This window comes from Oncorhynchus mykiss, chromosome 2 (genome assembly GCF_057628025.1).
Source record: "Oncorhynchus mykiss isolate SJ-2025 chromosome 2, ASM5762802v1, whole genome shotgun sequence".
In the NCBI taxonomy this organism is placed as follows: domain Eukaryota; kingdom Metazoa; phylum Chordata; class Actinopteri; order Salmoniformes; family Salmonidae; genus Oncorhynchus; species Oncorhynchus mykiss.
Window position 1 is genome coordinate 32,300,356 of NC_143023.1, and position 13,739 is coordinate 32,314,094.

The following is a 13,739-nucleotide window of genomic DNA, read 5'->3' on the forward strand; positions in this document are numbered from 1 at the left end:
TCCGTGTACCTCTGCTTAAACGTTTTTACATAAAGTACCCTCTAAAATTATGTTATCATGCCAATTAGGCTCATTTCCTCAGCTGCAGGTAGAGATGGAATATACAAGTCATAATTTACTATTGCATAATGATGACCAGTGATAACAATGTCCTTTAAATTGTGGTTTATTTTGAATAAAGAAGACCATAAACATTTTATGAAGGATATCAAATGTGTGAATATAGACAGAGATGTAATGTGGTAAGGCTATAGATTTGGACCGTGTGGTGTGTCTATCAACAGCATTTTTCAAAGGAGCTTGATTAAGTCCTCAGTACATTGATGAGGAGAAATAGTTGTTTGCAGTAAGCTTACATAACATATTATTACGCTGGCTGGTGTGCTAATTTACAGTATGGTCATCATGAAATACTGGAATTTAGGTTAAACAAGGTATTTTACTCTTCTATTTGGTGGGAGGAAGTACCAGGTTCTCATGCATTGTCACTGTTGTTGAGTAGATAGCCACAGCCTGGCATAAAATGTCTCATATATGTCCATTAATACACATGTGCAAATCCTGATAGTTTAAACCAGGTGTGTCAAACTAATTTTGCCCAGGGGGCCGCATTCAGTCTTCAAAGAGATCAAGGCGCCATACTGAAAATTGGTTATATTTCTTCGCCTTGAAATTTTACACAAGACAGTCCACTATCCATTGCTTTTCCCCCAAATAATCTGCGGGCCATGTATTTGACACCTCTGGTAAATGATAACTAACTACACAAAAATATACAAGGTCGATAAACAAATAAACATTTTGCAGTCTGTAACAAGAGATTATATTTCACACAATCACTAACTAAAGCGTCAGCTAGGTTTGAGATATCAATAAAAACATCTCTAAACTCAGTTATAAACATTCATGAATTGCATTTGTAGTTTTCCCCATTATATCTACTCTAATTTGCATTGCACTGTTTAAAAAAAAGCTACTCAGGATGAATGCATAAGTACGCTTTTTTGTGTTTTCCATAGTAGTAACAATCCTCTTGGAAGTTGTTGGTCTCCACCACTTCCTTATAGTGGCTGACAGCATGCACCAAGCAGTTGGGGAGACTTCTGCTGAGAACCTGAGCCACATCCATCATGTTCCCCTTCAGTTTCTGCCCCTCAATTTCTTGCTGAATCTGACCCTTGTTGATAGGCTTAGGCTGTACACTGAAAGAGATCACCACTTTGATGTTGTTCTTGGTCAACACATCAAAGTAATTAGCTCCTCCTCCCCTGCCATGGTACTTCTTTCCAGCTAGCCAGTTGAAAAAGACAATTCGCTCCTTGTCATTGAAGACCCTGATAGACCAGCTAACCCAGTCATATTTCTTAACAAGTGTGTCCAATAGGGATTTGGTGAAGTCAAGGTCAACACTGCCAGGTTTCTCCTGAAGCTGGTGTTCCATGTCCAATTTGGCTTGATCAGCGAAGTTTTCAGTGCAATCGTCCACCGCTGCTTTCATGCGGTTCTCAACATCTTCCATACGCTCCTGCCACTTCTTCACCATCTCATCCCCCACAACCCCTTCCTTGAGGCTGGCATAACCCATGACAGCAATGATGCCCACCACAAAGAGCTTCTTAAGCCTGGCACAGAAATCTTCTACCGCCCTTCTACTCCTTTGTTCTGTGGAAACCACTGTCTCCAGCATGGGGTCACCTGAGGTATTGTCCCCGGTAACGGCATTATAGAGCGCGTCCAGGTTCAAGTCCGTGTCCGTGTTCTCATAATGGCTGAGGAACTTCTCCATCTTCTTCTCTTTGAACTTGGGCTTGGCGTTGACAAAGTCCTGGAACTTTTCGTACTGGCTGAGCATTTGTGCCTCACGGTCAAAGTTCTGCTTATTCAAGGAGGTCCTCTGCAGCTCCAGGGCGATTTGTTCGATCTCAGCCTGGATGCCTTCCAGTTTTTGGTTGACCATGCTGAACTGCTCAGTCAGGTAACGTGCATCCTGCCCTTCCGGGTTGCTGAGGATCTCAGAGGAGGCTACAAACACGGCCTCCAGGACGGGATGGAGCTGACCCACAGTGGCTGCCAGGACTGCGGAGGCCTGTCCCATGATCTCCACCCCCTTCTCGATCTTGCCCCTGTTCTGCACGAGCCATTCTGCCACACTGGTCATTTTGAGGGCTTTGTCACAAAGTAACAATGGCCAACTAGGTCTTCAAAGACTCTTTGACTATGTTGATGTCTGAAAGAGAAAGAGGAACAAACGATAAAACTCTTGTGAAGCTTTGTTGAGGTGAAATAATACGTGTTAAGGCAGCAACATCAGATTTGGTCTTTTTTTATTTCTAAGGATTAGCTAGCTATTAGTTTGAAGAAGTTTGTGTTGGAGATGACTCGATCATCATCGTCTTCAGTGGTGTAAATTACTGAAGCAAAAATACTTGAAAGTACTACTTAAGTAATTTTCTTGGGTATTTGTACTTTACTATTTATATTTTTGACAACTTTTACTTTAACTTTTACTTTACTACATTCCTAAAGAGAATAATATACTTTTTACTCCATACATTTTCCCTCACACTCAAAAGTAGTTGTTACATTTCGATCATCATCGTCTTCAGTGGTGTAAAGTACTTAAGTAAAAATACTTGAAAGTACTACTTAAGTCATTTTCTTGGGTATTTGTACTTTACTATTTATATTTTTGACAACTTTTACTTTAACTTTTACTTTACTACATTCCTAAAGAAAATAATATACTTTTTACTCCATACATTTACCCTGACACCCAAAAGTACTAGTTACATTTTGAATGCAGGACAGGGAAATGGTCAGAGAACATCCCTGGTCATCCCTACTGCCTCTGATCTCGCGGACTCACTAAACACACATGCTTTGTTTGTAAATTATGTCTGAGTGTTGGAGTGTGTCTCTGGCTATCCATAAATAAATAAATAAAACAGATAATGGTGCCATCTGGATTGCTTAATATAAGGAATCTGAAATGATTTTTGATACTTAAGTATATTTTAGCAATTACATTTACTTTTGATGCTTAAGTATTTTAAAAACCAAATACTTATAGTTTACTGGGTGACTTTCGCTTTTACTCGAGTAATTTTCTATTAAGGTATCTTTACTTTTACTCAAGTATGACAATTTGGTACTTTTTCCACCACTGATTGTATCTAGCACAGAAAACACGAACAGCATCTAACACAGATTACATCAGACAGTTGGAGTCAAATAGAACAAGCTACTCTCAGCAATAAAACAGATGGAGAACATGTTGGGACATGCAAGAGTCTAGTTTCATGCCACACCCAGAGTCTCAGGTTTATGACAGGTCTATGACAGGACTCGATCACAGCTTCGGTGGCACTGACTCACTTCAAACCATGATTTAAAATAAACACACTGAATGTTTATGGGGACTCAGAGCAAATATCAAAAGCAGTGTGTGTACTCTCGCTTTATGACGTGGAGAGTTGCGCAACACTGCAGTGCTGGCTTTTTGGAGTTGAATTGACAAGCCTAACAATAGCCAAGACCCAAATCAAACACAGATGTCCACAACCTGGGAAAAAAGGGGATTTACTTTGTGAACATATTATTTTCAATGTAAAATACACAAAAGAGATGAACTCAAACATATCTCATTCCCCTGAGACAATATCCACTACATAAAAAAGGCACACCCAGATCCAAGGAAAAAAATCCACCACTGCACTTGTTCTGTAATTATTTTTTTTCTTCTTCTCCCACACACTAAAATGTCAGTTAATTGAAATGCAATTGGGTCATTGAATTCACAGCAACTCTATGTACAATGTAGCATCAGTCATTTACATTAGAGGAAAAACACAAAATACAGATTCCTATGTACACCCATAGACCGTGGGATTACCAGGTATTGCTACATGGCAAGATGAATGGTGTCATTTTACATGCTTTCCCAAGGACTACCACTGTACTAATTACGTTAGTCCTATTAAATAAGCTAACATCACCAGTTATTGCTGTCCCATGTTAAAAAAAAATGTTATGAGTACATGAAATAATTTGAATTTTGAAATATTTTGTAGAATTCACTTGTAACTCATCACCACATTGAACTGAAGGCATTCTAATAAAAAAAAATAGTGAAGGAAAATACTTACTGAGCAATTGTCCTGGTTTAGGATATGTCAAAGTCTTCACTAGCGAAACAAAAATTGTTGACTGTGAGAATGGTAGTCCAAGGGTACAATTAAGAGGAAGAAAAAGGCGAGCCCCAAACTATTTTTGTAACCAACGGGAGGCATTTTGCCTTCTTTTCAATATCACTCAACTTCTCTCAAATACTTTGAACATAGGAGTGCTGAGTAAAATTGTATTGCTACCCATTATTTTCCTTGCCACTTGGGGAAGAAACCAGCCTATAGAGCTCTTATGGAGACCACATCCTTGAGTCATGAGATACCAGCAAGACTACATCCGTTAACAATGAATTTCCCAACATCTCAAATTGCACTTCAATTTCATCTGTTTGTCTTGTCAGTGCACAAAAAGAATGATCTTTCAAAACCAGTTCCTCACTTTTTCATATAGGTCTCAGGGGTACTCTATACTTCTCAAACAAGACCAGGTCATCAAAGAATAGAAAATCTGTGTAAACAAAACTTGACACCCTTGATGGTAATTCAAACTTCCCGGAGAGACTGACAAAATGGAGCATGATAAAGAAAAGAGGAAGAAACTCACCTCTGATAGTCCAATAAAGTATACAGGGTGGTGAAGTCCAGTTATCCAACAGTCCAGCTGTGCCTATGAACACCAGCCTCCTAGTGTTGGGATGTATATGTAGTCTCTCTCTCTCTCTCCTCTCTCTCGTCACTCCCCCTTTGGAACTCCTCCATCCCCTCTCTGCATTCCAACGGGAACCCACTCAGAGGGACGAGGGGCAGGCACTGAGACAGATAACATCCTGTAAACATTGCCCATGCAAGGACACCACACTGCCATATACACAGGGTCTGGAGGATTGTGTGTGTGCGTGTGCATGTGTGCGTCCAACCGTGCAAGTGCGCAGGAGAGCAGAAACAGGGGACGCCAAGCAGCCCTTTGCCACAAATACAAAACCCTGCTTGTTCTGTCTCCACTGAGGTTGCTATGGCCACTGCTTCTTGCCTCTTGCCTGCTAAACAAGGCCATTGAGTTCTGTAAAGTAAGCAAGGATTTTTACAGATAAGCAATTGCAGTTCCCTAACAGAGGCGGTTTTTGGTATTTTCAAAATAGAACACATAAGGGACATCAGAGCTAAAACGTGTGACATTTTGAACTATTTGAACCTTGGAAATGCATTGTCATTGAAGAAAAGTTATTGGACATTTGGATTGAGGCGTAATAATGGAGTTGAAATACACCCTGAAGCTGCAGTGCTCTCAGAGTCTCTCCGTCACAGTGCTGAGCAGAGCAGTGAAAGGACCTCTGTGTCTCTGTATCCACACCATGGGAGAGAGCGCTCACCCACTGTCTTTGTGCTTCAACTCTGACCGTGACACACACTGCCTGATATGACCAATCAGTCCAGTTAACCCTAAAGAGGAGGAGATAGAGGAAGAGGAGGAGATATCTGTCAGGAAGTTAGGACGGTCAGTCATATTGAGGAGTTGGCGAGCTCGCCGGCTACTCCCAGTGTTTTTTGGGTCTCCCTGTATCGTCCCGCTTTCACATGTCACACTATGCTAAGTCATTACCATTGGAAAGGGGAGGATATGTTTCAACAGACTGGAAACTTCAGAAACATTCCATCTAACATAAAATGTTATCAATGGAAAATAGGGCCTCATTTGAAAAATCATGGCCTTTGTAGGGGATTTAAGCAGACAAGGTGGAACAATGGTAAAGTCATTAAAATAATGACAACCAGGTGAACAAGGTGTGCCAGACAGGTCAGTGTATTGTTAGCTGATGTTTTGTCTGGTTTTACTCAGCTAATAGCCATATCAACTTAACATTCCTGTTCAACAGCTTTAATGTTAATAAACAGGTGGAATAAGCATTGTTTCTCTCGTTATTTTATGTGCATAGTGAATCTGCAGACATTATGGCACACTTTAAACTTCTTTGTCTTCTCTTTGATGATCATTCTATGCCGGTTTAGTCTATATAACTAAAAGCTCACGTCCAATGTTTTAGCTGCTATCTCTAATAATTCCAGACTTGATTAGGATGTACAGTATATTTTGTCAAATGAAAGTGTAAGGGAAATGTTTATGTTTGTGCTATTCTTATAACAAATGTCTGTGTTCTGTTCATGTGCTGTTCTAAATAATGAATTTCTGTGTTCATGGCACAGAAGTGGCTGACTGTACAAATCCTCACTATCAGTAGCTGCAATTTGGCAGTACGCCCAGATCTTGTTTTGAGAACGAACAAAAAATATCTCCGTTTCAAGGTCTCAGCATAGATTGAATGAAGTCTCGTGAGGTATTGGTCTGTCACGTGTTATGAACCAGTATTGGCCGTTCACATGGATGAAACAAAACGGTAATGATTCATTCATTATGCTAAATCATACAAATATAACTTGTCTGTGTATAGTCATATATACGACAACGGCTGTGACTTCCCAGGCAGAGTTCCTGATTGACATGTGTACTATGGTGCATTGAGTTGGTTGGAGCCTCTCCAGCACGCTAGCAATAAACAATGATTCATTAAGATTGACTTTGAGTGTCCCTGTGTAAGAATTTCCACGACAAAAGGTAAACAAAAACAGTTGTGTCTTCTCATGTTGAATGGCTGTTGAAATAGAAGATTACCTCAATACTATTGACCACACTTTCTGATCTTGGTCTCTAGTGTTTCCTCCTTGCCACAAGATGTCATCCAAGACATAATGTACCACTTTGCCAGAGGGGGGGAGGGGCCTGTTTGGGCAATAAATATACATATTTTTGCATAATGGGGATAGACAGGATGTCCTTTGTCTATCATTTGTTAATGTTAAGAGAGGACTTAGCACCCGTCATTCCTGGATTTGAGTAACTCCCATGGGAAAACAAATGTGGGTTGGAATGACAGTTTACTGGAAACAGGGTTGAGCAACAAAAATTAAATTGCTTCTCAGGCATAGTGGGTGCTACATTATAAAACGTGAGATACAGCTGGAGGCTCCAAGGTTTGGTCACAGCCAGATACTGTAGGTGCATCAACATCATATGTCTGCATCATGAACATATGTGAGTGCTAACATGAGCATAAACTGTGATATCACAATATAATATCATTTCATGGCATACTGCTTAGTTATTAGGTCACTTATGTCATGTACAGGTGTGGTATCTTAATTTGATCACTCTGTTGTCGCTGAGAATATTCCTTCAACACATTCAAATGAGCCTCGTGATTTACATAAATTCACTGAAAACCCACAGTTTTCTTTCTCTCTCGCTCGATCAAACGCTAAAGCACCAGGCAGAAAAAATGTCCTACTACTGTAGTTCCTACAACTGCTACATTCAAATGTACAAAAATGTATCTGAAATGCAGCCATACACATTAACAACCATTATTTTATATAACTTAATAAGACAAGATAGATATTGGTCTCCACTACATACAAGTGAATCTGAAATGCATCCATATCAAAACTAATTTCCAGTTAGAAATCATCCCTTTTGTTTTAAAATAATCAAATCCTGCTGCTGCAAGATTATTTTATTCTTGAGAAGGAACTGATCAAATTAAGATCCTACACCCCACTAGGCACAAACTGGTTGAATCAACTTTGTTTCAAGGTCCATTGTCAAGGTATTGTGACATGGAAATATCAACTACAGGATTATGTCATCATGGTAAGCAATTTCCAACATAGACAAATACGTTGAATATGTACTTTCGAAACAATGTTCAGGTCTTCAACGTTACTGTATATCGACTATCAGAAAAGAAAAACAATAGGCTGGGCAGCACCCCCTACTGGAGAATTGATGTATATATATTAATTTGGTCTCCCATCCAAGATTATATCCAAGCCCTGCTTATATTTGTCACTGACTATTACCAGTGCTATTGTGAGAATGATAATTAAATAGCTTCCCTGTTTAATAACTAAATAGATTCCCTGTTGCTATCAAAGTAATTCCAAAGGGTAGGTTTAACAGAGCAAATGAAATGTAACCATACTTTCTAAGTCATACATCATCAATATTTAGGCATATAAAACATTTGTGAAGGGTTCAACAAAAAATAGACAATAGGCTACATGCACTGAGTATAGCAAACATTAGGAACACCTTCCTAATATTGAGAGGTGTGTGGACTTGATTAGCATGTACATTATATTTCCTCAAATGAAAGGTTATCAAAAACGGTTGTGTCTTCTCATGTTGAATGGCTGTTGAAATAGAAGATTAGCTCAATGCTATTGACCACACTTGATCTTTCTGACCTTGGACTCTAGCTATAGTGTTTCCTCTTTGCCACAAGATGTCACTTTAGTTCACTGGAAAGCCCCCTAGTGTCTCTTCTAAGACAGAAGGTGCCACTTTGCCAGAGAAGGGATTAAATTGACGCAGGGCGGTGTTTGGGGAATAATGGGGATAGACATGATGCACTTGTTCTATAAATAGTTTGTCTTGAACATGGTTGGGTGAGGGTAAGCTGGAAGAGCCTTTCATGTCATGAATAGTCTGGTTTGTGGATTATTGTTGCCCCTGACTTCACTGGTTTTTAATTTGCAGGACATTTAGAAAGATTATACAGTTATTTACTATGACTAAGCAGCCTATAGTGACAACAAAACTGGCCTTTGAGAAACACATGAAAATACAGTTGTAGGTCAGAACTGTTTGCTGTTTATATAAAAAGAAACCATCCTTTATTCCGCATGACCACAGTTGTGTTACTTGGAATGAGGGATTGCTCTGCAAACAAAAAGTTGTTACCTTTAAGAGAGGATTTAGCACCCGTCATCCCGGATTTGAGCAACTCCCATGGGAACACAAATGTGGGTTGGAATGACAGTCCATTAGAGAAAGGGTTGATCAACAGCCATGAAAGTGCTTCTCAGGCATAGTGAGTGCTATGAGACGTGAGATAAAGCCGGAGGCTCCAAGGTTGGATCACAGCCAGATACTGTAGGTGCCTCAACATATGCCTGTGTCAACAACATACAGTGCCTACAGAAAGTTTTCACGCCCCTTGACGTTGTCCACATGTTGTTGTGTTACAGCCTGAATTTATTTATTTTTTTCACTGGCCTACACAAAATACCCCATAATGTAAACGTGAAATTATGTTTTTATAACTTTTTTTTTTATACATATTAATAAAAAATGAAAAGCTGAAATGTCTTGAGTCAATCAGTATTCAACTCCTCTGTTATGGCAAGCCTGAATAGGTTCTGGATTAAAAATGTGCTTAACAAATCCCATAATAACTTGCATGGACTCACTCTGTGTGCAATAATAGTGTTTTCCATGCTTTTTGAAAGACTACTTCATCTCTGTACCCCACACATAAAATGATCTGTAAGGTCCCTCATCAGCAGTGAATTTCAAACACAGATTCAACCATAAGGACCAGGGAGTTTTTCCAATGCCTCACAAAGAAAGGAACCTATTGATAGATGGTAAAAAAAGGCAGCATTGAATATCCATTTGAGCATGGTGAAGTTATTAATTACACTTTGGATGGTGTATCAATACATGCAGTCACTACAGAGATACAGGCATCCTTCCTAACTCAGTTTCCGGAGCGGAAGGAAACCGTTCAGGAATTTCACAATGATGACAATGGTGACTTTAAAATAGTTACAGAGTTTAATGGCTGTGATAGGAGAAAATTGAGGATGGGTCAACAACATTGTAGTTACTCCACAGTACTAACCTAACTGACAGAGTGAAAAGAAGGAAGCCTGTACAGAATAAAAAATATTCCAAAACATGTATCCTATTTGCAACAAGGCACTAAAGTAATAGAGCAAAAAATGTGCCAAATCAATTTACTTTTTGTCCTGAATTTGGGGCAAATCAAATACAAAACACCACTGACTACCACTCTCCATATTTTCAATCACAGTGGTGGCTGCATCATGTTATGGGTGTGCTTGTAATCATTAAGGACTGGGAGTTTTTCAGGATAAAAAATAAATGGAATGGAGCTAAGCACAGGCAAAATCCTAGAGGAAAACCTGGTTTTGTCTGCTTTCCACCAGACACTGGGAGATTAATTCACCTTTCAGCAGGACAATAACTTGAAACGCAAGTCCAAATCTACAGTGGAGTAGCTTACCAAGAAGAGTGTGAATGATCCTGAGTATACAAGTTATAGTTTTGACTTAAATTTACTTGAAAATCTGTTGCAAGACCTGAATCTGGCTGTCTAGCAATGATCAACAACCAGTTTGACAGAGCTTGAAGAATTTTTTAAAGAATAGTGGGCAAATGCTGAACAATCCAGTTGTGGAAAGCTCTTAGAGACTTACCCAGAAAGACTCACAGATGCAATCGCTGCTTCTACAAAGTATTGAGTAAGCAGTGTGAATACTTATATAAATGTGATATTTCTTCATTTAATTTTAATAAATGTAAAAATAAAAAAACACTTTGTCATTATAGGGTATTTTGTGTGGATGGGTGAGATTTCTTAAAATATTTTATTGAATTTGAATTCAGGCTGTAACACAACACATTGTGAAATAAGTCAAGGGGTATGAATACTTTCCAAAGGCACTGTATGTGAGTGCTAATATGAGCATAAACTGTGATATATCAATGTAACAACAAAAGTATAGGTTAAAGTTGAAGTGTACTGCTCTGTCTTCAGCTGCAAGGATAGCTTCTCGCTGTCCTCTGTCCTGCAGATGTTTCCAGGTCACAGAACACGTAGCATGATGACAGACAACTTGGATTCAGGAGATTCAGCACCACTTGGTTGATTTAAGGCTTCCTCTGGTGAATGAGGGAGGTCCCACAGGAAACTAAATGAAAGTGACACAAAAACGAGGACCACTCCTTTGTGCCGATACTTCACTGCACTACGGCTGAGGAATGGTGTTGAACAAACTGTACTCACAGTGAGGCAACATTATTCAAATAATTATAGGCTACAATACATTCATGTTTTGTGTGTTACAGAAAACATTGCTTTTACTTTTGACCTTTTTCAGTTTCAATATGTTCTGTGGACACAAGGTAAACAATGCTGCTATGGCAATGAACTATTTGATAATGATTAACGCCACTAAGAAATACAATTTCTCACTCTCCCATTCCCTCTGTCATGTGTTATTAAGTACAATAGGCTAATCATCCATAAATGCTGCGCTCTAACATAACTTTGACCAATCTGAGTCATAACCCACTGGCCACACACTGGTTGAGTCAACGTTGTTTCCACACCATTTCAATGTAATTACATTGAACCAATGTGGAATAGACGTTGAATTGATGTCTGTGCCCAGTGGGAAGCCACTGATCTGTATGCACACAGCCGCTCTTGTGGTGAGGGACGCTAGTCTGTCTCACAACCACACAAACAGGCCCGAGCCATCAGCCACTCCCACGGATCGATACAAACTCAGGGTAGATCAGAGGAAACAGATAAAGGATCAGAGGCTGGGATAGGGCAGCTTATTGATTGCAGACAAATTCATCCGAAAGGTCATTCTTGCCCTTAAAAACCAAGCGAACCACCTTCATACAAATTGAAAATTAAATTACTCTGACTGTTGTAAATCTTGTTTAAGCATATGTTTTTACCCCCCAATTTCAGGTTTGCATTTTACTGTTTGTTTCAACAGAGCGGCTCATACATTAAAATGTCTCTAATGCACGCAGGTGGGAGCAATGTTAGAAAATGTGGACAACAGCTAAATTCCAATAATCTGTTTCATTGTAACCAGATTGTACATTCTATTGTGTCTCAAAACATATTCTGAGGTCTATTTGCTTGATTGAGTTGCACACAACCCAGTGTAGCTCTTTTTAGAATCTGGCCTCATCAGTATTTGAGAGGGGGAGGTGGTCAGCCAAACAGTGACGTGATTCCTTCACATGCCTCATTGTTCCAGTGTCATTGGCCATGGCCTCCTGCTGTGGACCCCAGTCTTCCACACACAGGCCCACTCTGCCAGCCAGACAACTAATACCATTCTTAGGAAGAGAGGACTGCCACAGCGTTTAGGGATAGCCCCCTTTTTTTCAATTTTTGCCTAAAATGACATAGCAAATCTAACTGCCTGTAGCTCAGGCCCTGAAGCAAGGATATGCATATTCTTGGTACCATTTCAAAGGAAACATTTTGAAGTTTGTCGAAATGTGAATTGAATGTAGGAGAATATAACACGATAGATCTGGTAGAAGAAAATACAAAGAAAAAAAACGTTTTATTTCTACCACCGTGTCATGTATTGTCATGTTGTGTCTTGTTTCTGTCCTTTCCCTTCACCCTGTCTCCCTCTGCTGGTCGTTATTAGGTTACCTTTTCTCCCCCTCTTTCCCCCAGCTGTTCCTTGTCTCCTCCTAACTACCTCGTCACCCCTTTTCCCACCTGTTCCCTTTTTCCCTCTATATCTCTCTCTGTTTTTGTTCCTGTCTTTGTCGGATTCTCGTTTGTGTTACTCATGCCTGAACCAGACTATCGTTGTGTTTGCTGCAACCTTGTCCTGTCCTGTCGGAATCTGCCTGTTCATCTAACCTTGTCCTGTCCTGTCGGAATCTGCCTGTCCATCTGAGCCTACGTGTGTTTCGTCATTAAAGTAACTCTGTTTTGTTAATTCGCTTTTGGGTCCTCATTCACGCACTCTAACAGAAGAATCCGACCAAGAATGGACCCAGCGACTTCGGATCCTCTCCACTCTGCCGTCGAGATCCAGGGAGCGATGCTAGGCAGACACGAGCAGGAATTGTCTGCTGCTCGACATGCCGTTGAGACCCTGGCCACCCAAGTCTCCAACCTCACAGAACAGGTTCACCATCTCCGCCTCGATCCACCGGCCACTTCCAGGGCTTTCGAATCTCCGGAGCCCAGAATCAATAACCCGCCGTGTTACTCTGGGGAGCCCACTGAATGCCGCTCGTTCCTCACCCAGTGTGATATTGTGTTTTCTCTCCAGCCCAACACTTACTCCAGGAGCACTGCTCGTGTCGCCTACGTCATATCTCTCCTTACTGGACGGGCTCGTGAGTGGGGCACGGCAATCTGGGAGGCAAGGGCTGAGTGTACTAACCAGTATCAGGACTTTAAGGAGGAGATGATACGGGTTTTTGATCGATCTGTTTTTGGGGAGGAGGCTTCCAGGGCCCTGTCTTCCCTATGTCAAGGTAATCGATCCATAACAGACTACTCTATTGAGTTTCGCACTCTTGCTGCCTCCAGTGGCTGGAACGAGCCGGCTTTGCTCGCTCGTTTTCTGGAGGGTCTCCGCGCAGAGGTAAAGGATGAGATTCTCTCCCGGGAGGTTCCTTCCAGCGTGGATTCCTTGATTGAACTCGCTATTCGCATTGAGCGACGGGTTGATCTTCGTCACCGAGCTCGTGGAAAGGAGCTTGCGTTCTCCGTTGCCCCCCTCTCCGCATCACTACCATCTTCCTCTGCCGGCTCGGGTGCTGAGCCTATGCAGCTGGGAGGTATCCGCATCTCGACTAAAGAGAGGGAACGGAGAATCACCAACCGCCTCTGTCTCTATTGCGGTTCCGCTGGTCATTTTGTCACTTCATGTCCAGTAAAAGCCAGAGCTCATCAGTAAGCGGAGGGCTACTGG

At 40.8% G+C, this 13,739-nt stretch overlaps 1 protein-coding gene across 2 annotated transcripts; it reads right to left on the bottom strand.

The window, feature by feature from the left end:
• Positions 1-150: 150 nt before the first annotated feature.
• Positions 151-9,098, bottom strand: LOC118936288 (protein rapunzel). Of its 2 annotated transcripts, XM_021559484.3 has the most exons (4): positions 8,920-9,098; positions 5,392-5,564; positions 4,729-5,184; positions 151-2,227 (listed from the first exon to the last, which is right to left on the bottom strand). In XM_021559484.3, the coding sequence occupies exon 4, from the start codon at positions 2,156-2,158 to the stop codon at positions 974-976; it is 1,185 nt and encodes a 394-aa protein (XP_021415159.1). In that variant the 5' UTR covers positions 2,159-2,227; positions 4,729-5,184; positions 5,392-5,564; positions 8,920-9,098; the 3' UTR covers positions 151-973. The 2 variants fall into 2 exon arrangements, with proteins under 2 accessions (XP_021415159.1, XP_090053236.1); XM_090197110.1 differs by lacking the exons at positions 5,392-5,564; positions 8,920-9,098 and having other exon boundaries at positions 4,146-4,803.
• Positions 9,099-13,739: the final 4,641 nt, after the last annotated feature.

What these genes read in the sequence shown, in the direction of transcription:
- LOC118936288 (XM_021559484.3), bottom strand. Translation starts at nt 2,158, where the DNA reads ATGACCAGTGTGGCAGAATGGCTCGTGCAGAACAGGGGCAAGATCGAG.